At 42.5% G+C, this 13,067-nt stretch overlaps 1 protein-coding gene across 4 annotated transcripts in view; it reads left to right on the top strand.

The window, feature by feature from the left end:
* Window positions 1–290: 290 nt before the first annotated feature.
* TMEM62 (transmembrane protein 62) overlaps window positions 291–13,067 on the top strand; it is a 56,802-nt gene continuing 44,025 nt past the window's right edge. Inside the window, exons 1-3 of one of the 4 annotated variants that reach the window (XM_074997090.1) lie at window positions 291–657; window positions 6,742–6,853; window positions 8,764–8,901. In XM_074997090.1, coding sequence (XP_074853191.1) covers window positions 499–657; window positions 6,742–6,853; window positions 8,764–8,901 — 409 coding nt within the window. In that variant the 5' untranslated portion in view covers window positions 291–498. Of the gene's footprint in view, window positions 658–6,741; window positions 6,854–8,763; window positions 8,902–13,067 lie in introns of those variants that run through there. The other 3 variants (XM_074997086.1, XM_074997085.1, XM_074997088.1) reach the window with 3 other exon arrangements.

The following is a 13,067-nucleotide window of genomic DNA, read 5'->3' on the forward strand; positions in this document are numbered from 1 at the left end:
TTACCCAGGAGAGTCTACCATGACCTCCTTCAAGCAGGTACTCAGCACATCACCTGGCGCCAGTGGGAAGAAAGCTAGAGCCAGCATTTGTCAGGGAAATTTCACATAACCATCTCTGAGATTTTTGAATCAAGGGTAAAGCATTTGCAGCAAAATCCTGCCAGCCTGAGGATGGGGGAGTAAGGTCTGAAAACGTGGTGATGTCAGAACAGCCTCCCAGAATGATATTAAGACGTGGCAATGCCTGGACTCAAGGCGTAGAGGTCCGATCCCATTCAACTAACTGGAGACCTCTCCTCCCTCCCACCGACTCCAACGGGGGTAGGATTAGGACTGGGTCAAGCAAGAGTTCGCCAAGAAGACCATAGATGGGAGAAAGTAGCGGCCTGACAAGCCCTCGCGCGAGCAGACGTGGGGCGGAAGCGGTGAAGCCGGCGGCGTTTCCTAGAGAAGGGCAGTAGGGGCTGCCCGGTCGGGGTGCTTGTGGGGCGGCGGAGGATGCTGCGGGTGGCGGCGGGACTGCTGGCGGCAGCCCTGGCGATGCTGCTCCTGGACTGGTACGGCTCGGCGGCGCCTCAGCGCCTGGTCCAGCGCCGACCCTTTGCTCGGGAGCCAGCCCCTGGGGCCGAGGCCAACAACCTCTTCTGGTTGCTGCAGGTGAGTGGGGGCGGGGCAGGAACCTTGTTCGGGGGCGGTCGGCTCCTGGGGGGTTCCTGTGCGTTCGCATGGCGATGTCTCGGTGCTAAGCGCCGAGGCGGGGGACACAAGGGTTCCTCCGAAATAGAGCGGCGGTGGGGGGCGTGGTAGAGGCGGGTGGGACGCCGTGGGAAGGGCATGTAACAGCCGTGGTCATGCACGGCTGGGAAAGCCGGAAGCTGGAGGGCTCTTCTTCAGATGTTTTCAGAGTCCTCCAATCGTCTGTCAGTTTTTGACTCGTTTCTAGTGGTGATGCTGCCCTGTAGTGTTGTGGCAATGGGGTGTCTATATCCTGGTGAAATGGCGGCGCTGGCGGGGGGGGGGGGGTGACGTTGCATTTGCATGTCAGGATGTCTTGTGGGAATGTTGAAATATCGTGGGGCAACCTGCTGCAGTTTTGCAGGACCTGGAAGTGCTAATACAGTGCAGGTGTCTGGGTGCAAGATGTCTTAGCAACACTGAGGTGTTATAAATATTGGTGTAGGTAATATTCCTGCGTAGGAGACAGCAAAGCCTGGCTTGTGGCCTCATGCTCTGTGGAGGAGTTTGCTAGGATCTGATGTGGATTATTCCTGTAGTCCAGTGTTTCCCGAAGTGTGGTATGCAAAAAAAGGCCTCTAAAGGATGTCGCAGCTGCTGCCGAGACTCCGAATATGGCAAGCAACTGCGAGACGAGGGTGCTGCGTGAGCAGCGAGAGCTGACCAAAAATGCCAAGCTCTATCAGACCCAGGCTCTAACAATGGCTCTAGGTCTGTGGTGTAACGACCCCTCATGGGTTTCCCTCTTTTAATAAAAAACAATTAGCTTTAAAAATCAAACATAGTAATACCTAATTGAATTAGAAAGTCTCAAAGGCACTTTAGCATGGTGGTCAGATTAAAACAAACACCGGTGTCAGCAGTAGCTAGTAAAGTTCCTTAGAGGGCATCCCCTGGTGTTAGGTCCCTGCAGTTCCCCATATGGCCCAGAGAGAATGGAGGCTGAGAGTAATTAACTGTTACAAAAAAAAATTGGAAGTTTATTAGAAGTGTTCACCAAAGAAACCTTTCGATCACAGTTAATCCAGTTATTTACATTTACTTACGCAAAAGATGAATCCGATTGCCATTCCCATGTTTTATTCACAAAGGTATTGAAGACCGACAGGGTGTTGTTAAACCAGACAACAATCCCTGTTGTCAATTAAGTCCACTGGGGGCGCTACTCCCCAGGGACCCAAAAATAAGATATAATATTGTATTCAGGTATGATATGCTTGGGGGCCCTGCATTTACCTAAGGGGCTGGAGGCAGAGCTGCTGCTTCCTAACACCCCTTATTTATAAGTGTTCTGCCCAGGGGTTGCTAATCCCTGACATCAATAGTGATTTATAACGAATTTGTAAGTGTATATATAACTGCCCTAAGTTAACAGCAATAAAAGGTCTTGAAGAGACACTAAACAATAAGCTTCTACTAATAATGTTATACCTAATACTTAACAATAACAATAATAACAATTAACAATAATTAACAATAATATCAGCAAATGTGAATAAGAGTAAAGGGAAAGAAAAGAGTCAATATTAGAAGGATACAGCAGCTGGAGCGGCCTTTCTTTGGTAGCTTTAGCTCACAGCTGTTTAGTTGATGAGTTGGCCAGTCCGTTAAAAAGGTTTCTATGGAGCGAGGGCCGGCCCTGGACTGGTCAGCCCCTGCCGGGGGAGCAGTGTCAGGTGATGTAGTCTACCGCCGTCACTGTTGGGCGTTGCTGCAATGCTATGGCTGCGAGATGCAGATAATGCCTGGTGCGGCGATCCATGTCCCCTCAGTGCCGCTCGTCTGTCCAGCGATGTTCAGCTGCTTCACCCCAAAGGGCTACTGAAAGGGACTGGTCCAGGTCAAAAGATAGGACCTTCCCGAAGGGCCCCTTCTGTGGTGAGCAGCCTTCTTTTATATACCCAGTTCATCAATTATTCATGAGGCTGGGGGCTGGGTGCGGACCTGATAGAGAACTACCCCTAACAGGTCCGGAAACTTCAAACCTTTCCAGAAGTTTTCCTTTTATGGTCATAGGTGGCAGTTACTGTTCATTAATATTCATAGGCTGTTGCGTTCCCGCCAAAGTTACCCCCTCAGATTAAATGGATGGCTATGTATTGATTTTAAGTTAAAATCACTTTCTGAAGAAATTTCTGAGGTAAAACTTTGTGCTTTGTTGATGTATCAAGCATGACCTGTCACCAAGGAGACCCTGCAATACACCAGCGGCTGGGGGCATCTCGAAACCCTGTCAGAGGCTTTTCTGAGAGGATTTCTTGACAAAGGAGACCCTAGCAATTTCAGAGCAGTAAGTCTAAAATGTCAGTACTGGGCAAATTAGTAGAAACCATAGTAAAGAATAAAATTGTCAGACACGTAGGAAAACATGATTTGTTGAGCAAAAGTCAACATGGTTTCTGTAAAGGGAAGTTGTGTCTTACTAACCTATTAGAGTTCTTTGAAGGGGTTAACAAGCATGCCTACAGGGGGGATCCACTAGACATCGTATACTTAGATTTCCAGAAAGCCTTTGACACGGTCCCTCACCAAAGGCTCTTATGTAAATTAGGTGGTCAAGGATAGGAGGAAAGATCCTTTCATGGATTGGGAACTGGTTAAAAGACAGGAAACAAAGGGTAGGAATAAATGGTAAATTTTCACAATGGAAGTGGGTAACTAGTGGCGTTTCCCAAGGGTCAGTCCTGGGACCAATCTTGTTCAACTTATTCGTCAATGATCTAGAGAAAAGGGTAAGCAGTGAGGTGGCAAAGTTTGCAGATGACACCAAACTGTTTAGGATAGTCAAAACCAAAGTAAACTGTGAAGAACTGCAAAAAGATCTCAGCAAACTGAGTGACTGGGAAACAAAATGGCAAATGAAATTTAATGTGGGTAAGTGTAAGGTAATGCACATGGGGAAGAATAACCCCAGTTATACATACAATATGATGGGGGAAAATTTAACTACAACAGATCAGGAAAGGGGTCTTGGAATTATAGTGGATAGTTCTCTGAAGACATCCACGCAGTGTGCGGCGGCAGTCGGTAAAGCAAATAGGATGTTAGGAATAATTAAAAAAGGGATAGAGAATAAGACGAAGGATATCTTACTTCCCCTATATAAACCCATGGTACGCCCACATCTTGAGTACTGCGTGCAGATGTGGTCTCCTCACCTCAAAAAAGATATGTTAGTGTTAGAAAAGGTTCAGAAAAGGGCAACTAAAATGATTAAGGGTTTGGAACGGGTCCCATAGGAGGAGAGACTAGAGGGACTGGGACTTTTCAGTCTAGAAAAGAGGAGACTGAGGGGCGATATGATAGAGGTACATAAAATCATGAATGGTGTGGAGAAAGTGAATACAGAAAAGTTATTTACTTGTTCCCATAATATAAGAACTAGAGGACACCAAATGAGGTTAATGGGTAGCAGGTTCAAAACTAATAAAAGAAAGTTTTTCTTCACACAGCGCACAGTCAACCTGTGGAACTCCTTACCAGAGGATGCTGTGAAGGCCAGGACTCTAACAGAGTTTAAAAAGAGCTCAATAAATGTTTGGAGGTTAGGTCCATAGATGGCTGTTAGCAAGGGGTAAGGTATAGTGCCTAGCCTTTTGTCAAAGGCGGGAGATGGATGGCAGGAGACAAATTGCTTGATCATTGTCTTCGGTTCACCTCCTCTGGGGCACCTGGCATTGGCTACTGTCGGCAGACAGGATGCTGGGCTAGATGGACCTTTGGTCTGACCCAGTATGGCCGTTCTTATGTTCTTATTTCAAGGGCTACACAGCAGAAAATTACTAAAAATCAGGAGACAGGCACTGGAAGATGGGGTACACCAATAAGGCCAAAGTCCCAAAACAGGTACGCAAACATTTTAAGTTTGGGAAACAGTGCCCCTGAGCATCCATACAGCTTTTTTGTAGACAGCAACCTTTTGCCTCATAGTTTTGAGGCAGGCAAACTGTCAACAAAATGCATTTTGTGTGTGGAGGTTCCACCAATTTTGCCAACAAAGCTGGGTCTTTTTTTCAGTAAAACTCACTAGTGTAACCATAGCCTGTGTGTTCTGAGAAGTTGTCTGTTAGAGTTAGTAAAATCTGAAAATTAAAAGTGTTTAGGGACAGCTGTCATATGGCAACGCAAGAGACTGCTGCAATTGCAAATACGAAACATTTGTGTAACATTTAAGATTTAATGTAATGAAATATAAGTGCCTTTGTGTTTGCATGCACAATTAGTTTTACCATTTCTAATGTACTGCTGCTGCACCTGCAGCTTGACATGAGTAATGAGTATTCTGTACTATTTCCTACATTAACAAAATAAATTATCTAAATAAAATATGTATTTTATTGTTGTAAAACGCTGTGCTGAGTTGTAAATTAATATGTTTTAGTGATCAGATTTGCACCATTGTTTAAGAAATATTTGAAGAACTATTGGCGGGAAACTTGATTTAAATCAGTTACTTTCTTCTTGGTGATATAAATTGTGAATTTAAAACAATGATTTAATGGCCTTGATTTTAAATCAGTCTGCGCTGAGGAGGAGTTAGCGCAAGTCACCTTAACTCATTTTCTCTTTGCAGAGAGAGCTTTGTTCTTTCATTTCAATAATATTGAAATATTCCTGAATTTCAAACATATCTTTACAAAATCTGCAATCTTATCAACCACATATAAATCTCTAATGGCTGTTTTATCATCAGTCCATTTTGGTTAATTTCCAAAGGCCAAATCCAAATTAACTTCCAGTCTTTTGGGAAACATACTTCTGACTCTCTGGCGATTTCACAAGCTAATTCCAGGTCAGTGTTTAGATATAAATCCATGTGATGGGTATTCTGTCCCTTTTTTACAGCCCTTCTTTTATCTTTGAGCACTTCCTGCTTTGCTTTTCCCTTCTATCCCATGACAAGTTTGTCATTTCTGTCTTAATTTTGCACTAATCTAAACTGTGGTGTATGTTTATAAATATTTTGAATATGTGGTTTCTTTTTCCACTGGATGGAATCACTTCAGTTGCCCACATGGTCACTCCTCCAGTTCAGCTGTCAGGTAGGCACAAGTTGAGATTTATTTCCATTTCCCATTCCTGGGATCTTCTGTGACTCATATGGGGTCCTGAGGCTCTCCATAATTTACAAATCTTCCCAATTCACCAACCTCCAGATGCCACATTACAGCTGACATTCCTACAGTGAGAGGACTAAAACTGATTCCCTCCACTGCCTGCTCCTTTCTTTGCACCTCAGCTGCTTTTTAGATTAGCTAGAAGGGCTTGTTTTGAGTTTGGTTCCTATAAAATGATGATGAACTAATAACATAAACTAGAGCATGGTTTATCATTAGCAAGCACTGTGCAATCTTCCACACAAAGCACTTCAGTCCTAACCCGTATCACGGACAAATAACCATAAAGGGCTATGAAATGGACAGTCTAATTTGTGAGTTACTTAGCATTTGAATCCAGGTCTCTGGAACTCTGAGGCTAATGTAACAATCCATTATATCTAGTTTAAAGAAATGTGATTGAAAGTCTTTGCTCACAGACTAGTACTAAGTGGCAAAGTTATCCATAATTCAAACAAATTTGTGTGGTCTTTTTTCAGTCCTATCTAACCCAATAATTTTCAGATGTGGAACTACTTGAATGTCTTGGTTAAGAAGAAATCTGTTCTTCAAATATCTATAAACAGTCTAGTAATACTTCTTGGACAGCTCCTCAGATTGATGAAAGTATTAGTTGTTTTGATAGCCATCTTTGTCATTCTTGAGAAAAGACCTTTCACTTAATGTCTGTATGAGTGATTTTTAGAAATCTTTGCAAAAACAGCTGCAAAATTATTTGAGTCTTGCTATGAAATTACTAATCTTTCCTCAAGTCCTGTTTAGTTTTAGATGGCTCTAGCTTTGCAAAACATTTAGAGTTATTTCTGGCAATGATCTCTCCCTAAATATCTTGTATGTTGGTCTTTCTGTCCATAATATAATGCCTGTCTTCGATATATTCTTTCTGTAGGTATCAGACATACATATAAGTAAGTTTCGGGATCCCAAACGAGTCCCTGACTTTGAAAAGTTTTGTTCTGAAACAATTGATACAATTCAACCAGCGCTTGTTCTGGTAACAGGTAAGCAGGTTAGAAATTAAACTTTTTCTTACTGTCCCTCTTTCGGTAATATGGTCAGACAATTCAGCTAGCAAAACTTGTTATCTTAACCATGAAAATCAAATTGCACCTGAAAAAATAGTCATCCCCCAGAAAAGATACTTTCCCATGCCCAGCAGAAATAGCATTGTTTTAGTTTATTCTACAGGTGCAAGCCAGTAATGGTGCACTTATTGGGGAAACTAAAGTTTTCCTTACAGTTATACCAGTGCACATCAGTCATAGGATCCATACTGAGAGCTATCAACTCATTTCATACAAAGAATAAAGAACAAGCATGAGATTTGGTGGTGACTCAATGGCTGTATCTACACTTACCAAAAACTTTGGAATGGCGATGCTAATGGCCGGATTGAAGAATACTAATGAGGTGCTGAGCATGCCGCTAGCCATGACACTTCGAAATTCCCGCATTTCACTCCTGCGCAGCTCATCTACGCCAGAGTCCTTTTCAAAAGGACCCTGCCAACATCGAAATCCCCTTATTCCTAGGAAATAGGGGATTTCGATATTGGTGGGGTCCTTTCGAAAAGGACCCCAGTGTAGACGAAACATGGCAATTTCGTAGTGCTGTGGTTGGCGGCATGCTAATGTGACACTGAATATGCATTTCAGCGCCTCATTAGTATTCTTCGATCTGGCCATTAGCATGGTCATTTTGAAGTTTTTGGAAAGTGTAGACACACCCAATATGTATATATTATGAGAGTAAAAAAGAATAAGCCCTTCTTCCATTCTAGTATAATCTTTTTGTAGTTGTGAGAACTCACTTTTACTTATTTGCGTTGCTCATGTCCTTTTGACCACGTCAGGACTAATAAAAGAGACCTAAGCTGTTAATTTCACTGTTCTGCCAAAATTATCAATATGGATCAGAATTTATTAAATGATTTGAGGAGATTTTGCAGTAACAGCTGCATGTAAGACTCTAAAATCTAAGTGCTAGTAGCGTACTCCTCATGGGTAGAGTTTGTATAGTAAATGAATAGCCCATCTGTTGAGAAAACTTGCTTCCCAGATAGCTTTTAGCATAAATTATAACAGTTCAAAAACATTGTACATCATTTAAATAAAAGAAGAAGGGTTTAAAGTGCTGTATCCTCTTGAAAATAAGATGAAAAGGTGAACAAAAAATGCAGAGATCCTCATACTTTAATCAGCACTGAAATGGGTGATAACTGATCCTCTGTACTGGAAAATGTAGCCATTAATTTTCAAAAATTTATTATTATTTGTGATTGAGGATTCTACATTAATATTTTCAGAATGTAATGCAGTCTTGTAAAAGCTTTCTCGGTTGTAGACAAGCATCTGGCATTATTAAAAGAGTTGCAATGACGTGTTAAACACAAGTTTGAGTGTAACTGATAGCTGAGGCAGAGTAACAGAAAGCTTTGCCTCATAGTAGTAACCTTGCACCAAATTGCAATAGGTGCCAGAATTTCTTCACAGAATGCCTCGTTGGGTAGGGTAGTGGTCCCCAAACTGTGGGGCACCAAGGAACATTCAGGGGGATGCAATGGGACCCAGACCAGGCCCCACAGGGGCAGCACCACCCAGGCCTGCTTCACCCCGGCTCTGTTCTGTTCTGCTTGAGCCTGGCCCCTGACTGCTGGCCCTCACTGTAGCTCTGATCCTGCCCCAGCTTGCCCCTGGCTGTGGTTCCATTCCTGGCCCAGGTCCCAAGGGGAGAGAACATGGACATTGGCAACACAGGGCACAAATGGGGGCGGAGGGTGGGGGGAGGGGAGAAGAATCATGAAAAGTTTGGGGCCTGCTGCTGTAGAGTGTAAGCCCAGTGCTTATATTATATAGCTCTTCTGTGTGATTTGTGAAAAATGTAGTTCAGTCTTGGCCTTGTGCACATGCAGGTGACTTGACAGATGCTAAAACAAAGGATAAATTGGGCTCTGAGCAGATTGAGGTGGAGTGGCAAACTTACCAGTTGATCCTGAAGAGATCAAGAGTCATGGAAAAAACCAAGTGGATAGACATCAAAGGGAATCATGGTAAGTGAGAGGCAAGAAGCTATAATTTTAATGAAGACATCAAATAATTCCAGAGAAATAAGAAACCTTGTCTAGTCAAATGAAAGTTGTAGGATACTTTCCATTTTGAGATGCTGATATGCATTAATATACTAGTTTATCTTACACACCCTTAAGATAGGTTTGCCAACTGAAGGCCCAGTTCACTGGCGTCATTGTGTATTTTTGTCTATGAGAATTGTAGGATTGGGCCATTAGAGAAGAAGGAGGCAGGCTTTCCCTGGCTTCTTGCTGACCTGCTCATTACAGTGAAAATTTTAAAGGAGCTCATTTAATAATTAATCACATATATTGTTCGAGGGTCTGAACATAGGAAAGTTTTCTGGATGAGTTTCTGCAATACTACTTCAGTTTTCACAAATGATATCTTATTGACCAATGGGGGGAAAAATGTTAAATATCTTAGTTTCTCTGTCTCCATTTTGTTAAACATTTAGTTTATGACTATTTTATTCTCTTTGAACTTAAACCCAAATCAGCAAACAAATTATTTCCAATGCTAAGTGAACTGCAGCAACAATGGAAGCAAACAAACAAACAAATAGAAGAGGTTCAACTTTCAAATATTCTCCCACTCTCTGTTCAGTTTACAAAGCTTATTAGAGTAGGGATTTTTGTTCAGTAAATGTTTCTTTCGGGGTTCTTACTGTGAGACCAAAACTGTTTTACAACATTGAATTTGAGTAAAACAAATTACACAGAATTTACGTTTCTGTGTGGTTGTTACCTGAGTAGCCCTTTACCTCCTCCCAAAATGTGAGTTGTTGCTCAGTGAGAGAATGAATTCTGTCTTTCCTTTCTTAGCTACTTGGTTATGCAGTCTCACAAAGTTATAAATTTCTGCTTCAGCTCATTGCCCTTGTTCCCACATAGTAAGGTAAATGATGATGTGCATTTTTTAACTATGTAGTCAATTAAATTAGAGATGAAACTTGATACAGCTTCCCCCCTCCAAGGGAAGGTTATTGGTCTTAGCACTGAAAACTGCAGGAGCTTTGTGGGCAGGGATGCTCCAGCCCAGACAGAGCAGCCCCTCTCCGTGGCAGCCTCTGGCCTGCCACAGGTGGGGGCTCTCCAGCTGAAGTGGAGCAGCCCTGGTTCCTGACACCTCAGGCATTCTGTGGAGCTCCCCAGTGCCCCCTCCTACACACTTTTTGGGTTGCTGCAGACAGAGGCTGCTCTGCCCTGCTGGAGCACCCACACACACACCTGTGGCAACCCCAACCAGTTAATCATTAACATCCCTCGTTCAGAAACATATTGTTCACTGATAAAGGACAGTACTGAAACTGCATGGTGGATTTTTCTCATTATTCCACGGTCTTCATATTCGGAGGGTTCCTCATCATGGTGAATTCCTTTCACTGATAGGGGCCGGACATTTTTCTCTCAGAAGACTTTCAGTCCTCTTTTTGAGTTGTCAAAAACCTTGCTAAGAATTAATTTGAGATCACCCAGATTAATTTTCACTGGTGACAAATATTCCTTTTATTTATTTTCAATGTAAGGAATGAGTGTAAGTGTAAGTTAAATATTTAGCAACACTTGCTCTTCCCCCCCCCTCCATTTTCAAATCCTTGTGTTCAGTCGCTCCCCTCATCTGTTCTCATTCAATCTTTCCATTTCCTACTCACTCTCCTAAATTTGGTTATATTCACTACCCTCTCCTTTGTGACTTTTCTTCTGACCTGCTAATTTTCCCAACTTCCCCTTTTCCCTCTTTTTTGTTATTCACATTCTCCCTCATCTCTCTGTCTTCTTTTTCTCCTCCTAAAATCAACTGTTGATCAGCCATCTCTGTGGATGTAGCTATTCTGCAGCCCTGAGCGTTTAGTATTTTCTACATGTAACGGGTTTTTCGTATTAAACTGCCTTGTGCCCATGGGTGCACATGTTATTTTTTCAGCTCTTCTGGCTTTTTACTCTGCTTTAGATAATACATTTAGGAAGTGGCATGACCTGATATCAGACTTAGTCATTTCAATATGAAAACTAGTGTGAGATACCAGTGAGGAGGTGATTCGCTAAGACAGCCAAGATCTCTTTCTATGCTCCGCTTCAGCCAGGTGCTCAAGAACAGACTGAGATATCTCCTGAAACATAGGTGTTAAGCAACTCATGTGCATGACCCTCTCAGAGAGAGCACTATAAGTTGCTGAATGCCTGGCAGACTTCTGAGGAAAGGGAAGGGAGGAGAAGCTTGCTGATCTTGTGACAGCATCCCAGCAGAGGGCCAAAAAGACAGACATTTGGAGAGAAGTTTTTGTCAAGGGAATGTATGAACAGAGAAGGGGATTATCCAGGAAAATCTCTTGGACACGATCACAGAAACAGGCCAAACTTTTGGAAACAGTGTGTTGCTTGACTCATGCCCAATATTCCAGCCTACCCATGGCCTTCAGTCCACTGAGAACACAAGATATTGGACACACCTTTTGGATTCCCCATTTCAAGGGACAGGCCCTCCCCATATCATTTTATCATTGAAGACAAAGAGAACAGCTACAAGCCCATCTGTATGGTTTTTTTTTGACTCTGCAATAAAAATGTGTGAATTCAGCAGTTGGGGCACGTATGCCCATGTGTGCCCCATGTGATTTTAACTTTGCTCTGTGCACATTGAAATCAATAAAGCCTTTTTATTTACAGATCTGCTGAAAAATTCATTGACCTACAACTCCTGTTCAATAACTTCCATTTCTGAATAAAATCAGACAAAGCATATAGTCATTGTTTTTTTTTTATATTATCTCCTACTATGCCCTGATCTCGAAGTAGGAATATAATGCTTCTCTGACCATTTGAGGCATTTCGCAGATGCACCATCACTGAACGATAAGTTCTACAAGTCTCTTCACCTCTGCATTGGTGAAGTTTCCCTTGTTCTCGTAGATAACAATACTCTATAATATGTGGCAGACACTTCTCAGAAGGATCCAGTCTTGTCATGGGACATCAACACCTTACTTACTTCCAAATGTACAGTCTGTTGTCATTCTGCAGTTGTTCTGGAGTCCCTTTCTCCTATTCAGATGTATAGTAAAAGTCATTGTGAGTTTGGCATGCCGTGTCTCCCTGAATTATGAGAGACTGCAACTTGGAGCAAAATTCCCATTTTTTTTTATTGCATAACATGGAAATGAGTTCTAAAGTTTATAGACCTTTCTCGATCGTCTCCTGTTACTGGCTACTCAACAAGTCAGAGCCCCAATCATGTAAATCCATCAACCTCCTGTGCATTGCCACCTGTGCATGGATGTGGGTCACCCATACCATCTTAATAGCAACACAAACCTCCAGGACAGCAGACCTGAAAACTGATCTTTTAATACCAAACTGGTTAGTTATTGACCAGTAGTAGTTGCTGGTGTAGTGAGCTTCTAGGTAGTGGTAGCATGTACTTCTCTGTGCTGAGAACTTTCATGCTGGCGTTCCACCCTTGCAGTTCTATGGTGAGCTCCAGACAGATTTCTAGAAAAGTAGTCTTCTGTATCTAGAAGTTTTGCCACCACTGCTGGTAATCCTAGTTTTTCATTAGTGTCTTGTCCTGCATGTTGGTGATAGCTGGCCAAACTCAAAAGTGTTGCTTCATGGCATGAAGCTGCTCCAGTAAATGTCATGTGGAAGTAACTGCTCAATTTCATTTTTCTCTGGCTGTTGTAGCATCCATGTGGTGGCATGGCAACTATACTGGTGGCTTTCTTCCAACTCATCTAAACCTGTCTGATTGTGTCACTGTGAATACTTTTAGAGTTCACAGTGGCAAGGAGGCAGAGTCCTCGATGTAGAAAGCTTCTTTCTGTGGCAGGCACTGCAGCTGTGCGTGCATACACATAGCTTAGGGCTTGTTTGGAGCAAGCTGGCAGAGGTGGAAAAAGTACTCCAAAAGTTAATTGAGTAAAAGTCCAGCTGCTTTTGAATGAGGGGTATAATTAAGTACAAGTCACCGGTGTCCCTCTGGGAAAGTACTTGAGTAAAAGTACATGTACACACACGCATGCACACATCACATCTTTATTGTACTCAAGTATCCAGAAGTAAAAGCAGCAGCACTTTTAAAGTACTTTTTCCACCTGTGCAAGCTGGAATAGAAATGTACCCAGAGTAATAGTAGTAGGTATCCTTCA

This window comes from Carettochelys insculpta, chromosome 6 (genome assembly GCF_033958435.1).
Source record: "Carettochelys insculpta isolate YL-2023 chromosome 6, ASM3395843v1, whole genome shotgun sequence".
NCBI lineage: Eukaryota > Metazoa > Chordata > Testudines > Carettochelyidae > Carettochelys > Carettochelys insculpta.